This window comes from Fistularia commersonii, chromosome 32 (assembly GCF_037954325.1).
Source record: "Fistularia commersonii isolate RoL2024-O1a breed Wild chromosome 32, RoL_Fcom_v1.0, whole genome shotgun sequence".
NCBI classification, from domain to species: Eukaryota; Metazoa; Chordata; class Actinopteri; order Syngnathiformes; family Fistulariidae; genus Fistularia; species Fistularia commersonii.
In genome coordinates this window covers 2,891,102-2,913,596 of record NC_141315.1, presented here as the reverse complement: position 1 = coordinate 2,913,596, position 22,495 = coordinate 2,891,102, and the positions used below count along the sequence as shown (strand labels likewise).

Sequence of the window (22,495 nt, the reverse complement as noted above, 5' to 3'; positions counted from 1 at the left end):
TGTAGTTGTAGACACAGATATCATACATAGGACTGTGCTTGGATATACCCAATTACTATCAAGAAATTATAATGTAGCCTCAGAGCGGCACCAACCAGTGTCCTTTTGAGCGGGTCCCAAGCCCAGATAAATGCAGGGCATTGCCTCATGAAGACCACGGTGTAAAACTTGTGCCAAAACCAAATATGCGAATCGAACCTATGACTCACATATCAGATTGCTTGAGGCCCGGGTTGAAAACACTCGTCATTGGTGCCGATGACCTAAAGGGTACCAGTGGAAATTGAGCAATCGTGGGTGGAAGAAGAAGAAAATGAAGGTGTGCTCAGAAGCAGAGCGAGAAGAGGGGAGACAAGAGTCTGGGACTGAGAGTAGGGATGATGACATGATGAAGAGAAGGAAGGTGGATATACTGTGTTTCCAGAACACCAGGTGGAAAAGTAGCAAGACTAGCTTAGGTGCAGCTATTGATTTGTACATAAGTTGAAGGTGTGACACTCAATGTTGTTAGTGGCTATGCCCCACAAGTGGGATGTGAGTTCGAAGAGAAGGTAAATTGTAACTTAAAGTGATGCAGAATATCCAAAGAGATGAGAGATTAGAAATTCCTGTTGAGGTGCAATAGAGCAATAGGGGCGATGAAGAGGTGATGGGAGGTTTGGTAGATCGCCAACACATCATTGTGAACTATATTCCCGTGTTGGATGGCCTTCTTTTTCCACCAGGAGGTTGGGCCATTGGTACACTTTTATTTATAAGGCCATGCTCGGGCTCCTGCCCTCTTACATCTGTGACTTAGTCACAAGGCGGACTGTTGATTCTCACCTGCTGCGATCACATGATCAACTGTTGCTTTATGTCCCTTTTGCACGCACAGAACTAGGGAAATGATTTTGCCTATGCTGCCCCCACTGCATGGAACAGACTTCAAAAAGACTGGAAACTCCCTAATTTTATCTCACTAAATGCTTTTAAAACCAAATTGAGAACGCTAGAGGTTAACTTGTCAAAATGTAATTGCTTCTTTTAACTGTTTTTAATATTGTTCTATCTGTAACTTATTGCTGCCTCTTGGCCAGGACTCCCTTGTAAAAGAGGTTTTTAATCTCAACGGGACTGTTTTCCTGGTTAAATAAAGGTTAAATCAAATTAAAAAAATCCCGGATAGGAATGCGGAGGGACAGATGGGTGTAGACTTTAAAAAAAGAGGCATATCCAGAAGAGGTAGAAACAAGACTTCATTTTGTATGGACGATGCATTCTGAAGGAGATCGGAGACTGCAAAATAGTGGCAGGTGAGAGTGCAGCTAGACAGCAAAGGATGGTGGTTTGTTGGATGAATCTGGTGGCAAAGAAGATGGAAAGGCCAAAGGCAGAGCAGAGGACAAAGTGGTGGATACTGAGGGGAGGAGTATTGCACGGTTTTCAAGGAGGAGTTGAGAAAGGGTCTGGGTGGTCGGGAGGAGCCCCAAGATGACTGGACAACTACAGCTACTGTGATCAGGGTGACAGGGAGGAGAGTACTTTGTGTGTTGTCTGAAAGGAAAGTAGATAAAGAGACTTGGTGGCAGAATAAGGAGGTGCAGGAGTATATACAGAGAATGGTATTAAAGAGCAAGTGAGACACTGAGGGGACTGAAGATAACAGACAAGGGCTACAGGAGATGCGGCGCAAGGTAAGAGAGAAGTGGAAAAAGATTTTCTGTTTAGATCGTACAACAGGATCTTGGAGAGTGCAAAGATGCCTGAAGAATGGAGAAGTATGATGGTGGCAATTTTAAGAATGGGGGAGATGTGCAGTTGCTGTAGTAGTTGTAAAGGAAGAAAGTTGATGAGCCATACAATGAAGTTATGGGTAAGAGTAGTGGAAACTAGACTGAGGGCAAAAATCAGCATTTGTGAGCATCTGTGCCTAGAAAGAGTACTACTGATGTAGTACTTGCTTTGAGAATCCTGGTAGAAAAGTAAAGAGGTCAGAGTGGACTGCATTGTGCCTTTGTACACAGAGAAAACGCATATGACAGGGTGCTGAGAGAGGAGCTACGGTACTGTATGAGGAAATCAGGAGTGGCAGAAAAGTATGTTCGACTGGAGCAGGACATGTATGCTGTCTGTGAGACAATGGTGAAGTGTTCTGTAGGTGTGACAGAGACGTTCAATATGGAGGTGGGATGACATCAGGGATCAGCTCTGAGCCCTTTCTCTTTTGCAGTGGTGATGGACAGGCTGACAGATGAGGTCAGACAGGAATCTCCATGGACAATGATGTTTGCAGATGACATTGTGATCTGTAGTGAGATCAGAGAAAGCAAAGACTGCTGCATCGGAGCAGGAGGAAAATCTAGAGAGATGGAAGTATGCACTTGAAAGGCGAGGAATGGTTAGCTGCAACGAGACAGAATACATGTGGATGAGTGGGACCTAAGAGGAATGAGGCTACAGGGATAAAGAAGGTGGAGGATATTATGGACTTCGGGTCAACAGTCCAGAGCAATGGAGAGCATCAAAGGGGGGTGAAGAAATGGGTTCAAGCAGATTAGAATGGGTGGACTAAAGTGTTAGGAGTAATCTGTGATAAGAGTATCAGCCAAAAAGAAAGAAAGGGTGTACAAGACAGTGGTGAAACCAGTGATATTGTATTGTTTTAGAGACAAAGGCATTGAGGAAAAGACAGGAAGCAGAGCATGTCGATGTTCTCTTTGGGAATGACGAGGATGAATAAGATCAGGAATGAATCCAACAAAGGGACAGACTACGTTAGACATTTTGAGAGAAGATCAGAGAAGCCAGACTTTGGTCAAGAGGAGGGATAGTGACTACATTGGTAAAAGGATGATAGGTTGGAACTGCCAGGCAGCAGGCCTGGAGGAAGACCTCAGAGAAGATCTGTGGATGTTTTTATATTTAGGACACATGTCAGATGTCAAAGTCTGATTGTCCAGACTTAGAAGACAAGGGATAGTGAATATATTGGTAGTGAATATGTTGGTAGAAGGATAATGACATCAGAACTGCCTGGTAGGAGGTCGGGAGGACGACCGAAGAAGTGATTTATAGATCTATGATGTTGGTTGATTTAAGGGAGGAGGATTCAGAGAGTAGCGTCCCAAGGGGGGCAGATGATTTGCTATGGTGACCCCCAAGCAGCTGAAAGGAAAAAAAATAACAAAGTAAACATGTAAGAATTTTCCCCTCAATATTATAAAAGTTTTTCTCTTTCTCGAGGATTCTTTCACGTTCTTAGTGATGCACGAGAATCCAATCATCTTTTGATATTTCTGTCCACAAGATGGCAGTAATGTATCTTAAGTCTACTTCAGCGACACCAAAAAACATTTAAAAGAAGAAGTTAGACGTAAACATCAATAAGGAAGTACATAGCGAAGCCCTAAGGTAGAAAATGCGACAGTCGCAATAATTATTGTAGGAATTCTTTTTTTTCTCACGCTAAAGATCAGGATTACTGTGCTATTTGTGACAATCTTTACTTTTCCGTTCTTCATGTTTTCTCACAAAACGACGGCCGTGGATACCTTTGTATGCTGGATATCCAATCAGCAGTTTAGCAGAACGGCTTCTGTTTAGCTAACAATTACTAATGAGTAACGTCTACATTGGCACTTAAAAGAAGCTGTCATTAGTTCTTAGCATTTTGTACGCATTAGATACCGAAAGTTATTGCCTGTCCTTTTTCTTATTAGCGATGGAAGGCTCCAAATCGTCCAGCACAACGATGCAGGTCAGCTTCGTGTGTCAGCGGTGCTGCCAGCCTCTAAAGCTGGACACATCCTTCAACGTGCTCGACCGGGTCACGATCCAGGAACTAATAGGTACGGAGGTTTTAGATAGTCAACAAGTGATGCACCACAGGCCCACAGCCTCGAAGTTGTTCAATTTTGCATCTATATTGTACTTACAGTTGTATATGCGCTTTTCCTCAGCTCCATTGGTCACTGTAACCCCCAGCAAACAATCTGACAGCAGTGAAGGGGAGACCGTACCAGAGGTAGATCCAGAAAAGTACAATAGAATTACAGATTTCCTAAGCCATTCCTCAAAATTGTCCATTGGTTATGATGCAGTCATAACAAAGGCAAAGTCACTTTCTCGGGAGGTGAATTGGGGAACCCCGTGATCTAATACTGATAACTGTCTTTCTAGGAGACCTTTGTGGAAAACAAGCAAGACGGAGTATCAAGAAAATACATCCCTCCTGCACGGTGAGCTACTTTAGAATGATAGCAAATCACAGAGCAGTCGATGCTACTTTCACAATACAAATCATGAGCATGAAGCTTATTTCTGGTCCAAAGTAGGGCCTGTCACATGAGACCTAAGTATATTGAAGTAAGCCTCAGTCTAGACCTTCTTAGCAGGATGATGTCGACAGAGAGCGCCAACAGCTTCACGCTGATCGGAGAAGCATCTGACGGGGGCACTATGGAAAATCTCAGCCGTCGACTGAAGGTCAACTTTGATACTGTTGGAACAGGTCAAGTTTGCAGTCTGTGACCAAAATTGTACAATGTAGTGTGTGATTTATTCTTACCCAGGTAACCAGTGACCTGTTTGACATCATGTCTGGTCAGACAGATGTGGACCATCCACTGTGTGAGGAATGTACTGACACACTCCTCGACCACTTGGATACTCAGCTCAACATCACAGAGAATGAATGCCAAAATTACAAGTGAGCTGTCCTGCTGTGTGTGTGTGTGTGTGTGTGTGGGGGGGGTACTTCAGTCTTTGCTGGAAACAGTCCAAGTACATAGGCATTGAAATGTGCTGACTTCCAATTACTGTTTTCTCAGGCAGTGTCTGGAGCTCCTGTCACACCTGCAGGTGGAGGAGGAAGAGACTCTGCTCACAGAACTGCAGCAACTGAAGGAGGAGGAAGAGGCACTGGTGAAGGAGCTGGAAACGGTGGAGGAACAGAGAGCTGCTGTGGCCCAGGATTTGGCCCAGAGCAGGATTCATGCTCAGCAACTGGAGACAGAGGAGCTGCAGTGAGTGGCATGGGGGGTGTAAAGATGTGGCAGTGGATATGATAATTGCATTCACACACATGGAACATAAAAATAAAATAGGTCCAAATTGAGATTATGCTAATTTATATGAGATATATATATTTCATATATTTATTTATTCATATATTTATATTTATAATATATTGTTTGGACAATTATGGGAAATAGCGGAATACACCAAAGATCGAGGATCCATCTGATATTCTATGTTTTGTGTCTGTGTGGCACCTATCAGATACCAAAAGGAGTACAGTGAGTTCAAGCGGCAGCAGCTAGAGCTGGATGATGAGCTTAAGAGTGTTGACAACCAAATGCGTTACTGTCAGATTCAACTGGATCGACTGAAGAAGACCAATGTCTTCAATGCCACGTTTCACATCTGGTAAACACACACACACAAACACAAATATACTGACACTTCCCAACAACTAAGTATTTGTAATGTCGTGGGTCAGTTTAGAAGACTGAGGATCTATCTTGTTTGCGTTCAGGCACAGTGGCCAGTTTGGTACAATCAACAACTTCCGTCTGGGTCGACTCCCCAGTGTCCCTGTGGAGTGGAACGAGATCAATGCAGCCTGGGGGCAGACAGTGCTGCTGTTGCATGCTCTGGCAAACAAAATGGGTCTGCGTTTCCAAAGGTACACTTACCACTAAGTCATACAAACTAACTACTATGTGCGCTCATTGTTATGCACATAAGCTTGAAATTATTTTGGTGTTAATCATACAGAGGGCAACGACCTGCTCATCAAAGAAGGGCTTTTCAGTGCCGATGCTAATGCTTTGTTGTTTTAATTACTAGCTCAATCAGCAATAGGCAATATATCAATCATTTTACCATGATTTTGAAAGGAATGCAAAGAACTAAGGATCATCATGGTATGACCTGTGCCCAGTCAAGTATTTGATGTTTTTTTTTTCACTGCATTATTTTCAAATATTCCCCATGTGAACACTACATCACTTGGACAAAACTTTATTCCTCTTCAGATACCGGCTTGTCCCATATGGAAACCATTCATATCTCGAGTCCTTGACTGACAAGTCCAAGGTAAACGGCTGATATTTTCACCTCTAAGTGCCCTTGCTATGTTTGTAAGCCCTCTAATTCCACCTGCTGTTTTGGTGTTGTGTCGCTCCAGGAACTTCCCCTGTACTGTTCAGGAGGCCTGAGGTTCTTCTGGGACAATAAATTTGACCATGCCATGGTAGCCTTCCTAGACTGCGTCCAGCAGTTCAAAGAGGAGGTGGAGAAAGGCGACACTGGGTTCTGTCTTCCTTACAGGTTAGCAGCACATCTGTCTGTTTCTGAGCTCATTAAAATGGAATCTGTGAGACCGTATGAGCTAAAGATCTAAATCAAGGGTCTCGAACTCACGGCCCGCAGGCCAATTGTTGGACGATAGTTTGTTGCTCCCGCCTTTATGGCATTTTACACTGTAAAGTTCCATACATATCAAACTCACGGACCACACTAATGTTCAACTTTTCATATATAGGCGGGGACAACAAACTATTGTCCCGTGGGCCGCGAGTTTGAGACCCCTGATCTAAATATCACATTAAGTATGGATAGAAACCTTTACAGCAACAATTTTACCTTGTATTCTGTATTTTTTCTGTTCATATTTGGCCAAGTTTTCAAAGCATTGGAAAATATTGCATTTTGAATAGACATAAGATACAACCCTTGATGCAGCATAATCAAAACATTCAATGAGGGAACCTCTTGGAAAATTCAGTCATTATTCCATCAGCAGAGTCAATGCTGTTTCAGCACCCTTTGGTGGTTTTTAACACCACAAGATAACATGTATTTTTTTCATCATCACCTTTTCCTATCAGCAAATACATTGATTGGTGACAGTGAAGGCACCACTAAATGCCACAATTTAGTGATTGTGCTTATTGAGAGGTAAATTAATGCCAGATCAGATTACAATTTGGTATCGGTCATTTTCAAAAGTGTTATTAATATTGGAAAATACACTGACTGATTGGAACTAATAAGTTCGCCAATAAAATCAAGTTTCTCCATTTTCAATATTCCAATTCATTTTTAGACGGACAAATATCCTCTGATATAAATTGTGGTTTGATAATACTTTCAAAGTCTCCCATTTACAGGATACAATATAGATGTTTGTTCATCAACCAGATGTCATATAGATCCTGATGTCTATCTTTTCTCAGGATGGATGTGGAAAAGGGCAAGATCGAGGATACAGGTGGAAGCGGCGGCTCCTACTCAATCAAGACCCAGTTCAACTCTGAGGAGCAGTGGACGAAGGCATTAAAGTTCATGCTAACAAATCTGAAGTGGGGTTTGGCCTGGGTCACCTCACAGTTCTACAACAGATAAACCAGCCACAGGCTTGTAAAATAACTGGAGTCAGTTATTTTATTGGTTGGACAACTGAAACGTGCTCAACATTTTATAAGTCCGTTTAGGATTTTTGTGCAAAAAAATAAAGAAAGCATGGAAGTGTCAGGATTGTCACTCCAGATTGTGTGTTTTGGCATGTTCCAGGGAGGATAGGTGCTGTAATCAATTTGGAAACAAAATAAATTACAGACTCTGTGCATGACTCTTGTGTGCTTTAAAAATGAGGATGACTTGACAGGTCTTTTTCCAAACTTGTCACTTTCCCTCAAAATGACATTGACGTAAACCAGTATCGTATTCTGACTTGAAGTCAAAATACAATGACCTACATAGTAGGGCAGTTAACATGATTTAGTATTTCACAATTGTCTGTGTTCACTAAGCCGGGATGTGACTTTTCATTTTACATACTGCAGGTAAACAGTTTTGCTGATTTATGCACTGAGCAGCAACTTTGTGTTGACTGCCCCATTAAACTAATTTTTCCCCTTCATATGTGTCCTACTTTTATCAATGTGATTTCGAGTTAATAAAGCAGCATATGCACTATATATCACTGTTTGTGCGATAATATTAGCATTTGTGACTTGGCAATGAGGAATGAGATGAAAATTCAGAAGCCTATTTGTCAACATTGGTAAAAATTACTCAATAGTTAAGCTTAGGAGTGGAATCAGTCATACCCAGTCTAAAAAATGAAATCGGACCCAGGATCAATGATTTGAGCTTCTTAATGTATAAATAATGCACATTACATAATTAAATGTGTTTCCTAGTTTTTTTTTCGAGAAGAGCTTGATTCATTTCAGTTGATATCTAGCAGACTTCTGCAATATTTTCTTTTTTTTTAGAGGCTACAAGACAAGTACTGTAATTGCTGAAATACCTGTGGTCATGATTTTGAAAAAGTACATTTTATGATGGGAGGAAAGTGGCTGTATATGAATGCATGATCATTTGGGAAAGGATTATGACAAACAAAGTATCTAATTTCAGTAGATGCCCATGCCTGAATGTAAAATGTATCATAAATTTAACTATAGCAAAATCCTTTTTGTGATATAACCCAGAAGATATGTAGCCTCTTAAAGACACATGTATTAATATAGTAGAGGTAATTTAAAATAATACAAACACGCCTAAATTAGCACGCAACCAGGGTAACCAAAGGTTTTTTTAATGGTTCCATAATTATTTCTGTTGAATACTTCCTCTTTTCACAACACTCATTCATACCCCTCCCCAAAACCCCCACCCAGGTTAACAAAAACACAGGGGAAAATTTAATGGAAAAATCAGGCCATAACACTTAAAATAAGCAACTGGCTTCCAGTTGTTCAGTCAAGTATTCAAAATAGTTCTTAACCACTCATTCCTTGAATCATCCCTCTTCTGCTGTATTTAAAAACCTCTAATGTCAACCTGGCAGGCCCTTAACTTTGGTCATCTGTCACTCATCATCACTGAAGGAGCCCTTCCTAAAATCGTCCAAGGTTTATACCTATGGGGACACATTAGCATTTGACCAATGAAGGACTAAAACATTATTTTAAAGATGCATTTCAAGCAGAATGGGATGATATTTCAGTGATGTGTCTAAAACTTCCACAGAGTAGAGGCAGCTAATCTTCCACAAGTTGAGCCCATCCCTTGTGCAAATTTTTGGGTGCTTTTACTATTAATCAGGTAAAAATGCCCCCTAAAATTTAGTTTGTGTTAGTGCATGCATGGGCAAATCTTTGGGTTCTACAGAGCCCACGGCTAGAGACTGGCCCTTCGTATTTACCATTAAATGATGGTGGTCACCCTTACTGCTACATCACCACATCATCCATTTGGTTTCACTCACACTCTTAGGTTCCCTCCATCCCATCATGCTCTCTTGCTTCCACGACAGTAAAAGGAGGAGTTTAAGCAAGTGTGTAACATCTCAACTTGGCTTTGTCCTCGTTGGGTGCCTGTTAGCTCCCTTAGTTTGAGGCACTACTACTATAGCAGCTGGAGGTGGAGGGAATGGGAGGTGCCAAAGGGCTGCTGCTGCTATTACCCAAGGTCTTTCGAATATGCGGCATTAGGAAGGGGTCACTCGCCAACTGCAGCACATCTACACGGTCCTCCTTGTGATAAGCCAGGCAACGGCGTATAAAGGCCTATAAAATGAAAACAAATAAAAATGTAAGAATGCAGTCAATCACTGGGTCCATAGATAGGTAGGGGATATTATAGCCACCTGCTGATTCTTACTGTGATTCTTCTTCTAAGCTGAGCTAAACATGATTCCAAAGGAGTGTATTGGTCAGGGGTCGGCAACCTTTACCATTCAAAGAGCCATTTGGACGCGTTTCCCCACAGTAAAGACCTTTACTTGATTCAGTAAAGTAACCGGGAGTCACACAACCCTTTGAACTTTAAAATGAATTAACACATTTTAATTAAATACTCAATTATTTTCAAAATCCGAAGAGAGCCTCATCAGAAGGATCAAAGAGCCGCAGGTTGCCGACCCATGGTGTAGGTGAACCGCACCCATCCAAAGTGCAAAATTTTAAATCTTGAAGCAACATTAGGTGAGTTTTATAACCATGTAAGAAAAAAGAATGCCGTACCTTTGCTTCTGTGGTAACCACAGGTTTGGGGGGAAACTGCACCTCAGTAGCTTTTAAAATGGTGTTTTCTTGTAGGATATCTTGCTGTGACTGGTTATGACCAAATGGCTGTAAAACCAGTAAAAGAGACATGTTAAATATGCAATTGATCTCTTTTTTTAATGTGGAAAGGCAGTACATTACCTTGCGCCCATAGAGACTCTGGTAGAAGATGACCCCTACTGACCACACATCAACTTTATTGGATATTTTGGGAGGCTCCTTGCCAACTACAAAGCATTCAGGGGGCAAGTACCTGTAAATTATAAAGTTACAATGTGAAATTTAGATAGGTATGTTCTTTTTTTAGGTATGTTCTAAAGGTAGTTAAGTTTTACCCATACCAATAGGTCCCTGCCCCTTGTGAGGTCAGCTCCATTCCATCTGCAGAGTTGTAGCTGTCGTCATCCATGATCTTGGACAGGCCAAAGTCAGTGATCTTAATCTCTCCACAAGCAGAGCCATTGACCAACAGAATGTTTCCTAAGTAAATTGAAATATTCGGTTTGAATAAACTCTATACAAACTTGTTTTCCTTGTAAAGAACTCTTAAATACCATAAGAAGGACGTAAATTAGAGTCAAACTGGTTCTTGTAAAAGCAACAATCCAATATCAAGTCAATAGCTTTATTTAGTGCATTTCTTATCTTTCTGCAGCCTGGACTTCAACAGAACTTTTTCAAACAGCAGTTTTCTGGGTTCTCACAACACAAGGACTATCCTGCTGTAAATGAACTCAAAATCAAACAAAGGGAAATTCTTAGACTACCAGGCTTGAGGTCATAGTGGATGATGGGCGGCCGAATCTGGTTGAGGTACTTGAGAGCGTTGACGATCTGCATGACAATAGATCGTCCCTCTTTCTCAGTCATCAGTTTGTTTTGCTTCAAGTAAAAGTCTAAATCATTTCCCTCACAGTACTCCAGCACCGTACAGAACCTGAGACAGAAAATACAACAGATCATTTGGGGTGTTTAAAAACTGAAATGGCATGTTATTTTCCATTTGGTATTAATGGCTGAAACACTTACGAGTCTGTGTCAATTGAGAAGTAGTCATAGAGTTTAACTATTCTTGGGTGGTCCAGCTCTTTGTGGATTCGGTACTCTCTACAAGCATGTCTAAAAAGATAGCCAACTTTAATAGTCTTTTAAAAAATACACAGGTAATTTATCTGTGTGAAAAGTTTGGATTATAAATAATTGAATACTGTCAATATTGCAAAAAAAGACAATGGTATCTTGAGTTTGGAAGTCTCACTCACTTATGGTAGTTTTCCTTCTTCTCCTCCCGCCAGTTCTTGTTAAGTTGGTGGATTTTAATGGCCACATACCTTTGCTCTGTTAAATCAAAGGCCTGGAAAATAAACCATTATTTGGAGATGAGTTTCCAGTATGGCATTTTGTGTCAAGAAATTAAATCTGCATTACATACCTTGTAAACTTCACTGAAGCCACCTCTTCCAAGTAAATGTAAAAGTAGATATCTATCATTAAGGGTGGGGTGGTCTTTAAATCTACAAAAAAAAAAGGCTGCTTCATCAAAACATTTCCAGCTGTTAAATTATGTCACAGCCACAATTAAGAATACACATGATTTTGGTTAAAATAGATAACACGCACTGCGAGTTGTCCTCGTTATGGATTCTCTTCAGCTCCCTTATGTGCAGGTTCCTAACTCGCTCCAAACGCTCCAACTCTGACTGGATCTCGGCCTCTTCCTGTGCACATAAGAAATCCGTCTATATCCTTGACTAATATGAGTATGTTAACTAATCCAAAAGAGTCTAGAGATGAGTTAATGATTAACTAATACCTTTTTCAGATGGCCTATTCGAAGTTTAAAAATCTCCTCTTGTTCATGATATTCTGCAAGTGACAATCTGGGAAGGAAGCAATGGAACACCTTCAGAACTAACATGAAAACCAGGTATTTATGTAATGTACCTGTGCAAAAAAGTTAAATGAAGGTTCCGCCAGCAAAACCCAGCAAAATTATCAAATCCATCATTAATCCATCATTAGAACAAAATCAAAAACATTGCTCATCAGGTTTGTCATTAATTCCTAAAACTAGCCTAGTCTGAGAATAAATGGCACTAACTAAATCAGTGTGATCAGAAACTTCCAGTGTAAACATTTACTTTGAAATGAAATAGAAAACTATAGAGCAGACAAAAAAAAATTAATAAATAATCAAGTTAGTAGTGTCTTGTGCATCTCAAGATTGTGAATATACAATGTGGCAAATTTAGCCTTACGCTTCATTCTCCTGCCCATTGCTCCTGCTCTTTCTTTTGTTGTGTTCAATGCTGGGTGGAAGTGTCTGGGCCATGGCGGGAGGTTTCCTTTTCCCCAGGAGCTTCCTCTGCCTCTCAATATCCTCCCGCTGTGAGTTGATTCGCTCCTGTTGCCTGCAAGTAAGACAAAAACTACAGTATATTCAGTGTTCAATTTGCAGAAAATGTAAAAATGTGCCTAATGCTATACTGACTTGATAAGGTTCTGGAAGGCATATCCATCTGTCCACTGCTCAGTGAAGGAAGCTCCATGGCGTACGGTAGTGAAGTGGCCCAGACGCAGACGGTCCTGCATACTTTTATCTCTACAAGCCAACTTCTCCTGTTTTGACTGTAAAAGGAATAACAATTAATTGTTGACAAAACTGTATTGGACACATATGAAACAAAAGAAAAAGAGCAGCAAGGACCCCGCTCTTATCACATGACACACAACTGGAACATTTTACACCTACCTTTTCAATGAGCAGCTTCTTGCTCATGGTCACACACTTATTGAGTCGTTCTTTGAAACGTTCTAACATCTTCTGTTGCTCATCTATTTGCCGCCTCAGGTCACAGTTAGCCTGCCAAAACGTTAATCCTTAACCTCTCATTTGTGTTTTTAACCAGGCACGATACAACAACATCAGTTTTTCAGCTGTCACAACATGAACGTAAACTACAATGAAATCTGAGGATGAAATAGTACACAAAAGAACATCTATAAACAGACTGTGACTGACGCTTGACTCTATAGGGAACTTGTCAAGGGAAAGTTTTATTAACATTTTATGACATAGAACAGTCATGTATTTTAACTTAGCAAGATGGTTCCTGAAATCTTTGATATTTGTGCAGTAAAACAACTTATCCTTACATCCGAATTACCTTTTCGGAGACCGGGGTATACACAGAGGCATTATGGAATTTGTCCTTACCCTAAGCAGATCACCTATCCTTCCCTCTTTTTTCTCCAGGTCGGAGTTCTTGTTTTTTTCCAGTGCTGCCAATTTAAGCAGTGTCAGCTCTGACTGCAAAAAGAAAGCAAAGGATAAGCGAACCGTAAAATATGTCTCTCAGATATACAGGGCTCTTTAGGACAAAGAGCAAAAGACCCATTCAATTCAACTGATCAGAACACTGACGTCCAAAATATTGGACCTGTATCCAAAGTGTCAACTGTAATTAGGCCATTTACCTTCACTTGTTAGAATTGCTGTATTTAGCACATATTTTCCAAGTTGAACAGTAGGAGAAATGGAAAAACCTTCTTAAGCGTGACCTTTATGTCTTGGCAAAAATTGCATTGCAGTTTTAAACTGCAGATTAGACGTGAAAAATTGTCATATCAAATAAATCTTTCCAAGTACACCAATGTTCTAAATAAAACCATTTGTGAAAAATGTCAGACTTTGTATTAAGCAAGAAAAAAAAACAGCTGACGGTTTTCTTTCACAAACAAATTAAAAAATGATGGGCCTCATGTGAAGCCCTCCTTCCCAACATCTTTTAAAATGAAAACTGAAGGAACATTATCAAGATTTTCTTGCTCTGCATTAAAATGTTGCTATTTCAAGGGGTTCCAGAGCAGTCAGGGAAGTCGGTTACCTGGATGGCCTTGTGGGAGCAGGAGTGTATGGGGGCTATCTTAACAGAGCTGCTAGATGAAGAGTCTGTGTGGGCTGAGCCTGTTGATGAAGGACTGCTGTGCTGAAACTAGTTCCCAGAGAGACAGAAAAAAATTGAGTTCAGAAAGACATAAAGGAGAAAATATCAAGTAATTATCCAATTATAGATATTACAAATTGGCCAGAAAATGTATTCAATAAAGTGCCTGTAAAAAAGATTCTGAATAATGTGGAAATTACAGTAACTTTTCGTTAACAGTTTTAAAAAATGAATATACATAATTGTTATTCTTCCTCATATTCTAATGTTCTTATGGTCATGTTTATATTCAAGTTTAACTAGTCGAGAGGGCCAAGACATCAATAATTCTGCAAAATACTATTTTCACTGTTATAAGAATAGCATTATTCACATTCCCCCTTTTTCATAACAGGCAATACTATTGGTTAAGGACAGCTGTCCATTTGAGATGCAACTAACATTACTTAGGAACACTTGCACTTTGTAGTAATAGGGATTTTTATGATAAAAAACAGTTTAATGATACACCAAACTTAATACAATTACACTTAATACAGCAAAATTATCTGTACATAGTATGCACAGTCAAAAAAGAAATCATTACATAGGATTTTTATTTGAGGTACATAAGCAATACAGTAAGGTTACAGAGAATACGGTTTGATTTGATTGAATTGAATATTCCTTTAATTGTCCCACAGTGGGGAAATTTAAAGATGGAGGAGGTTATTTCACTGTGGTGATCCCTGAAGGTAGTAGCCAAAAGGAAAAGAAGAATCAGCAACAGAGTAAGGTTAATGACATGCTAATCTGATCACATTTCTCCTCCTGCTATATACTAAATAGACTGTATAAGTAGCAGATCACAATTTTTAATTAACAGATACAAAATACTAGGGGTTTGATCAGGGCAAGGAAAATAAGGTAGGGCCAAATGCTGTTGTTCTCAAGTGTTACAAATCAGATGAAACTATTGGCCTAAATATTGAAACTGAGCTATTTAAGGACCATAAAAAAATCAGACCTACAGCAACATAAACTCTTGAATAGAAAAAACGAACATTAAAAATAAATAAATAAATATATCTGCCTTGTGTATCAATAGCCAATCACCTCGTAAACCTTTTTTAAAAAAATAAACTGAGTTTTCCAAATAAGTGGAAACATTTTAAAAATGCTCATTTCGAGTAAAAATGTAATTTTCAATAGACTTGAAACATGAATTTTAACAACAGAAATTAAAATAATTTATTCATCAAATGTTTTCATTTATTCATTATCTATACTGCCTGTTCTGCACACAAGGCAATCAGGGTGCCGGTCAGCAGTCAATCACAGGGTCATGAATAGAAACATACAACCTCTCATTCACATATATGGAGAGTTTAGAGTCTTCAGTTAACCTGCTGCATGTTTTATGGACTGTAGGAGGAAACCAGAGATCCCTTCTCTGCAACCAAGCAAATTCAACTCAGAGAGGCCCCAGTAAGTCACTGGAAGTGAACCAGGGACTTTCATGCTGTATTGCCGTGAAACATTGTTCCTCAAAAAATGTACTCTCAAAAAACACACACACACAGCAGAAAGAGATGATTCTCACTCAGGATGCTCAGGAATTGCTAGAGTTGAGGGAAGAAGTATAGATGTAGGTGGTGATGCTCACCAGAGGATTAGACAGTGAGTGCTGTGGAGAAGAACGCATCAGCACAGAGATGCCCCTGGCCGGACTGGTGCCAGAACCACTGCTACCAGCAAACTGGCCACAGGGCAGTGGATAGGAATGTGGAAGAGAGAGGCAGGAAGAAATGAGAAGAGAGCTTTTACTTAGAAAGAATTTGACGTAGGACATTACTTGCATAATTAGAATGCAGGAGTGACACATAAGAAGAGTTAGACAGCAACTTGATGCCATTCACACAACAGTGACCACATCACAAACCCCTTCTCAAGACAGAGATCTCATTTGAACTCACCTCAAAATAATCGCTAATTTTGTGCCCTCTTCCTTTACCTACACAACAGCAGAACAGGTAAGAAAAAAACAGATAATGAAGGAAGATAAGAATTATTAAAGGGTAATGTGCATTATCTGTTGTTTCATCAGTTAACACATGCAAGGTCTATAATCATATCTTTTTTTAATTGTATTGAAAATTTTAAACAGTAAACAAGTATGGAGATGATTTAACTTACCCTCGCTGTTGCTGTCATAGAAGTCTCCTTTTCTCTTCCTGTTTCTCTGGTCATGGGTCTTCTTCTCTGGTGTCTGAAAAGAGCAAAAACAGCAGGGGTTCAGGGTCTTCTGTAAGGGTAACAAAAGGATCTCATGTAAACAGAATTGTTTTCTTCCCCATTTTTCCAAACATGAGTATTAGTTTATCTGGTATTACTAATCATTTGTTTTATGTACAGAATATTCTAGATGGGTCTTTCCTTTTCCCTTCCTTCATTATATTCTGCTAATGTTACTGCTTGAGAATACAGGTATGATGTAAGTCTTCCCATTGTGTTTTTGTCATTGAGAGATAACAGTGCATACATCCTCGGGTGCAATTATATATCATATTTGATCACCTGTCAGGGTTTAAAAATGAAACAAATACGTAGTGATAAACTGAAGTCCATGAAAGATAAAATACTACAAACTGTATGAAAAAGGATCTAAAGCCAAGAGTACAATAATTTGGGGCATTGCTCATTTTGGTTGTCAGAACTTGATCTCTATTGCTCACTGAGCAAATTTAAAATTATTTCATTTTGTTTGTGTGAAACTGTGTAAAAACACAATCAAAAATATATATGAGGAACTGTAAATGAGCGGGGACACAGACTTTTCGGTGCATAGTAAAGGCAAGTCCCACCTACTGTGATATGACAGGCACAGTAGGAGTGGTGAAGACATGCCTATGTGCCAATAGTGACAGACAGAGAGGAGATTGCAGGCAACTCCTTCATGTAAATGTATAATGTGAAGGCAGAGGTATCCATGCATAACGCTGTAAAAACTGACCTAAATTAAATTTCCTTAAAAGTCACTGTTACATAATGAGATGGGGTTTTTTTTCTGCATTGATAGCACTTGCCTGAAGTCCCTTTTTTGGAGATTTTATGCAAGGACTCTCAGTTGAATTATCAAATACAGAAATGACATTAAGGAATTTCACAATGAAAACTTTAGCCTGCAACTCCTACAAACTTATCTTTGATAACTTAACAGAGTCCAGACTTCCTTTAGAAAAAAAAAGTGTATATACTGCAGCAAAGCACAAAGTCTGCCAACTAAGACCAGGAGTTAATTTTCATATCTCTCTCTGTATGTGTGTGTGTGTGTATATATATATATATATACACACACACACACACACACACACACACACACACACACACACACACACACACACACACACACACACACACACACATATATCTTGACCTACTCTTGCAGACAAACAAGTTGTCCCCAAACCTCAGCTACAATCAATCTGCTTAGGTATGTTGGGATGGTTGGCTGCTGCTGGTATTATGCTAATGGTCTATTTTTCCCAGAGAAACATTTAATCGAACAGATAAGTAAAAAACATCACCAATGACCATGCTTCACATCAGAACAGTGTCCTGCAGTGTTGTAACAACACATTTTGGAATCAACCCAGCTTGCTTAGAACCCAAAGTACCCACAAATAATGGAAAACAATAATTAATTGCAAGCAAAACGAAGTGAACTACTCCTATACGGCTTTTGGAGTGATTCCCTCCACAAACTAACCTCAACTTCCTTGTCACTGAGTGATCCCGCGCTGCAAAGAGACTGATTGGATGATTCACTGTTGGCTGAACTCTGAAAAGTAGAACAGACACCTGACTGATTAGGCAGATCTTGTTCTTACAATGGTGGAGGTATGTTATTAATGAAAGTTCATGTAGTTTCAACCTGAATGGCTCAAGCTACATTTGTGGTTTCAATTATTTCATCCAATTAAAGTGCTAATTACAGTTAATATTTTTATGACAAATAATTCAACCATTACGTTTTCACTTTAGATTAATCGGAACTCCTTTTAACGGGTCAAAATAGGCCATGATGTAAGCAACTTGCTGTTTTATGAATATCTTTTGGACATACCTCAGTTATAAACATTGCAATCACACCAATTAGGGCCGGCTAACTAGCTTGACTCATTGTGTTGTTTGTTTGTTTGTTTTTGTTTTTTTTTTTTTTTTTGGGGGGGGGGCACCGTGACTTGGTTTCTTCACTCCAGTAATTTTTGTTTGTTGTCTTATTCATTATTGAGAAGTAGTCCTCTGAATTCAGAGAGACATTCTTTATGTTGTAGAGGTTTGAGGCCATAACCATGTTTAAGTTATTTTAAGAGCAAACACTGCGATGACAAATTTGTGCAAACTCAAAAAACCTTTCTCTATAGCTGATAGTCAGGAAGAGATATTAAGTTTCAGTAAACTCTGATTTACTGCTACCTTGTTCAGATTACAAACATTGTGCTTAACTTTTTAGAACATTTAAAGCATTGAACTAGGCATCAGTTCAGAATTGTCTGCACTTCCGAATACAACACTGAAAATACCAATGGCAAAACAAAATTGACATAAAAATAATTCAAACTATTTGCAAATGTGTAAAGGCCAACTTTAAATCCTCCTACAGTGTGGAGTGGTGCATATTATTTATGGCCAACTGCCCAGCCTGATAAGACTAAGAAGAAACAGCCGGCTAATTGGTGCAGGAGGCTAATGCTTAAAAGGCTTTCTGTTACTCAAGGTCACACATACAGCAAAAAAATTAAAATTTTTCATTTTGGCATGTGGAAAACACATGATCAGAGCAGTTTCTAATGTGGCATCACAACAATTCTGACCAACATTTATCACCGTTCACATGCACATGTCACTTTGGCAAAGAGCAGACCTACAATATCATTTCAGAGCACAGCAGAGGGAGGAGGATAAATGATAGTGATTGCTTCCTCTGGGGGTTGCCATTTTCTAACAAGTACATCCACTCAGTCATGCCCAGTTCAACAGAGGGGTTGCACCACAGCAAGCAGGATATGCTGTGAGATTCAGCTGCAGTGCCATTTCAGTGTCACTAGTATCCCCCGAAACAAAGAGCTGCTGGCCAGCTCCCATGTCTGCCAAGACAGAGCTTGTGTTGTTTTAGCATTAGCTCAACAAGAAACGATCATTCCAGAGGGGAATTCTCAATTCCAGATCATCAGTCAATACACTGAATGGAAACACAAAACCAACCTTCCTAAACAGGGAAAGTAAAAGACAAATACAACAAAAGGGATGTTTCCAATATGTATTAGGGCAGGCAAAAATGACAGACAACATTACTTACTTACGAAATAACTTTTAGAAACAGAAGTAATAATACTGAAGAAATACATTTAGTTTATAGATGATTAAATCTGCACCTAAATTCCTCTTCCATCAATGTATTTTACACTATTAATGAGATAGATTCAAACCTTTGCAACACCAACTCCTGTGAAGCGGGCCTCAAGCAATTCCTGCCTTCGTGGGTCCAGGCTGATAGCCTGACTATTGAGTCCTTCCATCATGTCTGGAAAGAGACAGACAAATATGATGACTTTTTTCAATGGCCGGAATGTCTGACTAGTGTCAAAAAAGCTCATTTACTGGCAAACAAGATTTCAATGTGTATGAATACCATTTCGGAGTAATGCAGGTGGCTATACTATATAGCTCAACAAATCGGGATTCAACATGAACACCAAAACCATTAACTGCAAAATCCATCAGCACTGCACCTGAAATACTAAACTGATATACAAGTTGGCACACCAGCAGACTGATTTATTATCTGAAATCTCAGTCTTTCATTCAGTCCATCATTTTAGAGGTTTCAGAATCAACTGCAGCCGGAACACTGAGTTCTGTAAGGTAGTTAAACTTGAAAACCAAAAGGGGAAAATAATTGTGGCGCAGTGATGTCAGATGTTACCAATCTTTTCAAACAAGATCACTTTCCCTGGTTTAACAAATGATGGTTTCAATTCATCTGTCCACAAAAAAGTCCTAAAACAGTTAAGTTTACTGTATGCTAAAATGGAATACTAAATCTAGAACTAAATCTGAAAAATAAATAAATTAATAATAATAATAATAATAATATTAATAATAATAATACATACATACATATTATTGTGTACATACGACCACTTAAATTTTGATATATCATTATAATAGTATTGTTATATAAAAGGTGTTACCAATGGTATAACATCCATATAACATCCAGTGGTAAAACATAGGTTCAGAAAGGTAGAGTTTGATTTATTTAAACTTTTATAACACTGTGTTCAACTTTACCTCACTGAAACCGTTGCTTCATCTTATTGAGTTGGAGCTTGTGAAACCACAGTTAACAGTTATTGGTTACGACATCACGTCGTTGATGCCAAAGTCGTTCAACTAGGTGTTGACAATCGAAAAATAAACAATTTTGGGTAATTCGGTAAAGATTCGATAATCCGTTATGCCGGCTCAATTTAACAGCAATTAGCATCGCAAGTTTGTCAAATGCTAGTAGTACCGTCGTCGTTACTATGAACGGAACGACAACTAAAGCTTACTGGTTTACCAGGTTACTGCACCTTAACTAGCTAATGTTAGCACTATGATATCTACCAAGCTAACAACTGGTCTCACCTGGTGAACCTTTTGCAGTTTTCACTGTCACTCACAGTCTTAGAAAGGGTCCTGTCCGTCCATTCGGTGACAACAAACCCCTAACAACTCTGGCAGTCTTTCAGGAAAGCTGTGCGAATTAAGTTACCCATTTGCTACAATTACTTCGAATCCAAGGAAGACATTAGTTAGCTTAGCAAACGCTAGCTAAGAAGTGCAGTGTGGCCGGCTCCTGCTGGTGTCATCCGGACAGGAGGCCCTGATCCTCGGGGTTTCCTCGTCCGTCTTGGAGCCACTGCACGGACAAACCTGAAGCAGTCCCTGCTATAAAAGCCTCCTCTTCGATTGCTGTCACATCTCTGCCGAGCCCGGTCTTCCTTTTGTCATGATCGTGCGGTGGAACGGTCTACACCGGAAAATGAAGTTCGGGCACCTTGTTCGAGTCCATTCTTTATCGGGTAACAAAAGATCACAACCCCCGCAGCGAGTCCGCACTGAGCTCCCGGGAGAGCCGATGCCTCCCGTGCGCTTGTACAACAGATAATGTAAGATTTGTCGGGTCACAACTGCCTCTATAAAACAGTCTTCACTTAGATAACACAACCCCGCCTTCCTAAATAGTTATGCTTATAGACACCTGATTCGGTATTGTTTACTCTCAGTTAAATGACACCCTCCATAAAATCATAAAAGTGTAAGTAAAGAAATATGGGCCTGAAAATGCTTTGATTACTTTGTCAATTCTGCTATTGTGGAGCTGCGCTGGCCGTTCTGGTGCTGAGGTCACACAACATCATAAAAGAATACATGGAAATCGTACCACCCTCACTAAATCAACACAACATGGGTGTCAAGAACATGCAAAGGGTGTTAGAATAATCATACATTCTTGGGGGGACCTCACATCAGAGTATGAAAACCGAAATGTCTCTCTAACTTTGATTCTTGCACTGTCATGTCAGGTTAGGATGAAAAGAGAAAGGAAGTGAAAACGCACCTCAGTATTGTATCATTTGAAAATGGCATGCCTATATACATTATGAACACTTTCCCCTCCCCCCAAAACATGTGAGAAGTGATTTCCAATACTACCTTGAGCTAGATGTGAGCAAACACAAAGTACAACTCTCGTATTTCAATAAGATAGGATGAATTACTTTTCCAGATGGTCACAATTTACAAGTTTTATTTCATGTCAATTTATTGTGATTCATCTTAGTTCACCTCAAAAGTTCAGTATGTATAGTAAAAGATACATTATCGGCAGAAAAGGACAGCTACATGTTAACATTCTAAAAACATAGTTGGAAATGAGTTGATTTCATCTGTTTCTAAAAAACTTTTACAACATACTGAATTTGCATATGTAGTGGGATGTAAGTTGTGGAGTCTCCTGAAAGCTACTGTCATGCAAGAGAAAGAATTCAGCATTTAAGCTCCGTAGAACTACCTTCAGCTCCTTGGAATTTTTTTTTTTTTGCTAATAATATCCTATTAAATGTGCCCCCGCTCTGAGCAATGTCACTGTTCCTTCCATTGAAGCGACAAATACCTTAGTGCATCAATTCCACACTGTCTCAGTAGAGTACATCCGAGATGGCCATTGGTGCACGGACATTAGATTACTGTGTAATCCCTCAGCCATTAACGACAGCAAACTGGATGAATTTCTGATGATTCAGAGGAATAGTCGTGTTTGCTGTATGTTTTTTTAACAGCCAAGTAACCACAGGAGTCCTCTTCAGACGCGTCCAACTATTGACAGCTTTCATACAGGAATAAATCAAAGAGCATAAAGGAAAAGCGTCAGACTTGCTTTATTGAGAACAG

General features: G+C 39.6%; 2 protein-coding genes across 5 annotated transcripts; one reads left to right on the top strand and one right to left on the bottom strand.

Annotated features, from left to right (window-relative positions):
- Nucleotides 1–3,342: 3,342 nt before the first annotated feature.
- Nucleotides 3,343–7,909, top strand: becn1 (beclin 1, autophagy related). 2 transcript variants are annotated; one of them, XM_086139420.1, is made up of 12 exons: nt 3,343–3,393; nt 3,702–3,830; nt 3,942–4,006; nt 4,162–4,220; nt 4,377–4,467; nt 4,554–4,690; nt 4,812–5,006; nt 5,263–5,409; nt 5,519–5,668; nt 6,021–6,081; nt 6,173–6,315; nt 7,224–7,909. In XM_086139420.1, exons 2-12 carry the CDS (start codon nt 3,704–3,706, stop codon nt 7,390–7,392), a joined length of 1,344 nt encoding a protein of 447 aa, XP_085995546.1. In that variant the 5' UTR covers nt 3,343–3,393; nt 3,702–3,703; the 3' UTR covers nt 7,393–7,909. The 2 variants fall into 2 exon arrangements, with proteins under 2 accessions (XP_085995546.1, XP_085995545.1); XM_086139419.1 differs by having other exon boundaries at nt 4,374–4,467.
- A 668-nt stretch (nt 7,910–8,577) lies between these two features.
- On the bottom strand, nt 8,578–21,132 carry LOC147215131 (serine/threonine-protein kinase tousled-like 2). Of its 3 annotated transcripts, XM_086139416.1 has the most exons (21): nt 20,687–21,121; nt 19,483–19,577; nt 17,760–17,831; nt 16,187–16,259; nt 15,967–16,004; nt 15,657–15,749; nt 13,952–14,059; nt 13,282–13,374; nt 12,817–12,927; nt 12,556–12,692; nt 12,323–12,475; nt 11,878–11,944; nt 11,685–11,782; nt 11,497–11,578; nt 11,327–11,418; nt 11,094–11,183; nt 10,832–11,001; nt 10,406–10,544; nt 10,206–10,317; nt 10,023–10,130; nt 8,578–9,566 (listed from the first exon to the last, which is right to left on the bottom strand). In XM_086139416.1, exons 2-21 carry the CDS (start codon nt 19,573–19,575, stop codon nt 9,387–9,389), a joined length of 2,109 nt encoding a protein of 702 aa, XP_085995542.1. In that variant the 5' UTR covers nt 19,576–19,577; nt 20,687–21,121; the 3' UTR covers nt 8,578–9,386. The 3 variants fall into 3 exon arrangements, with proteins under 3 accessions (XP_085995542.1, XP_085995544.1, XP_085995543.1); XM_086139418.1 differs by lacking the exon at nt 12,817–12,927 and having other exon boundaries at nt 20,687–21,132; XM_086139417.1 differs by lacking the exon at nt 15,657–15,749.
- Between the last annotated feature and the right edge of the window lie 1,363 nt (nt 21,133–22,495).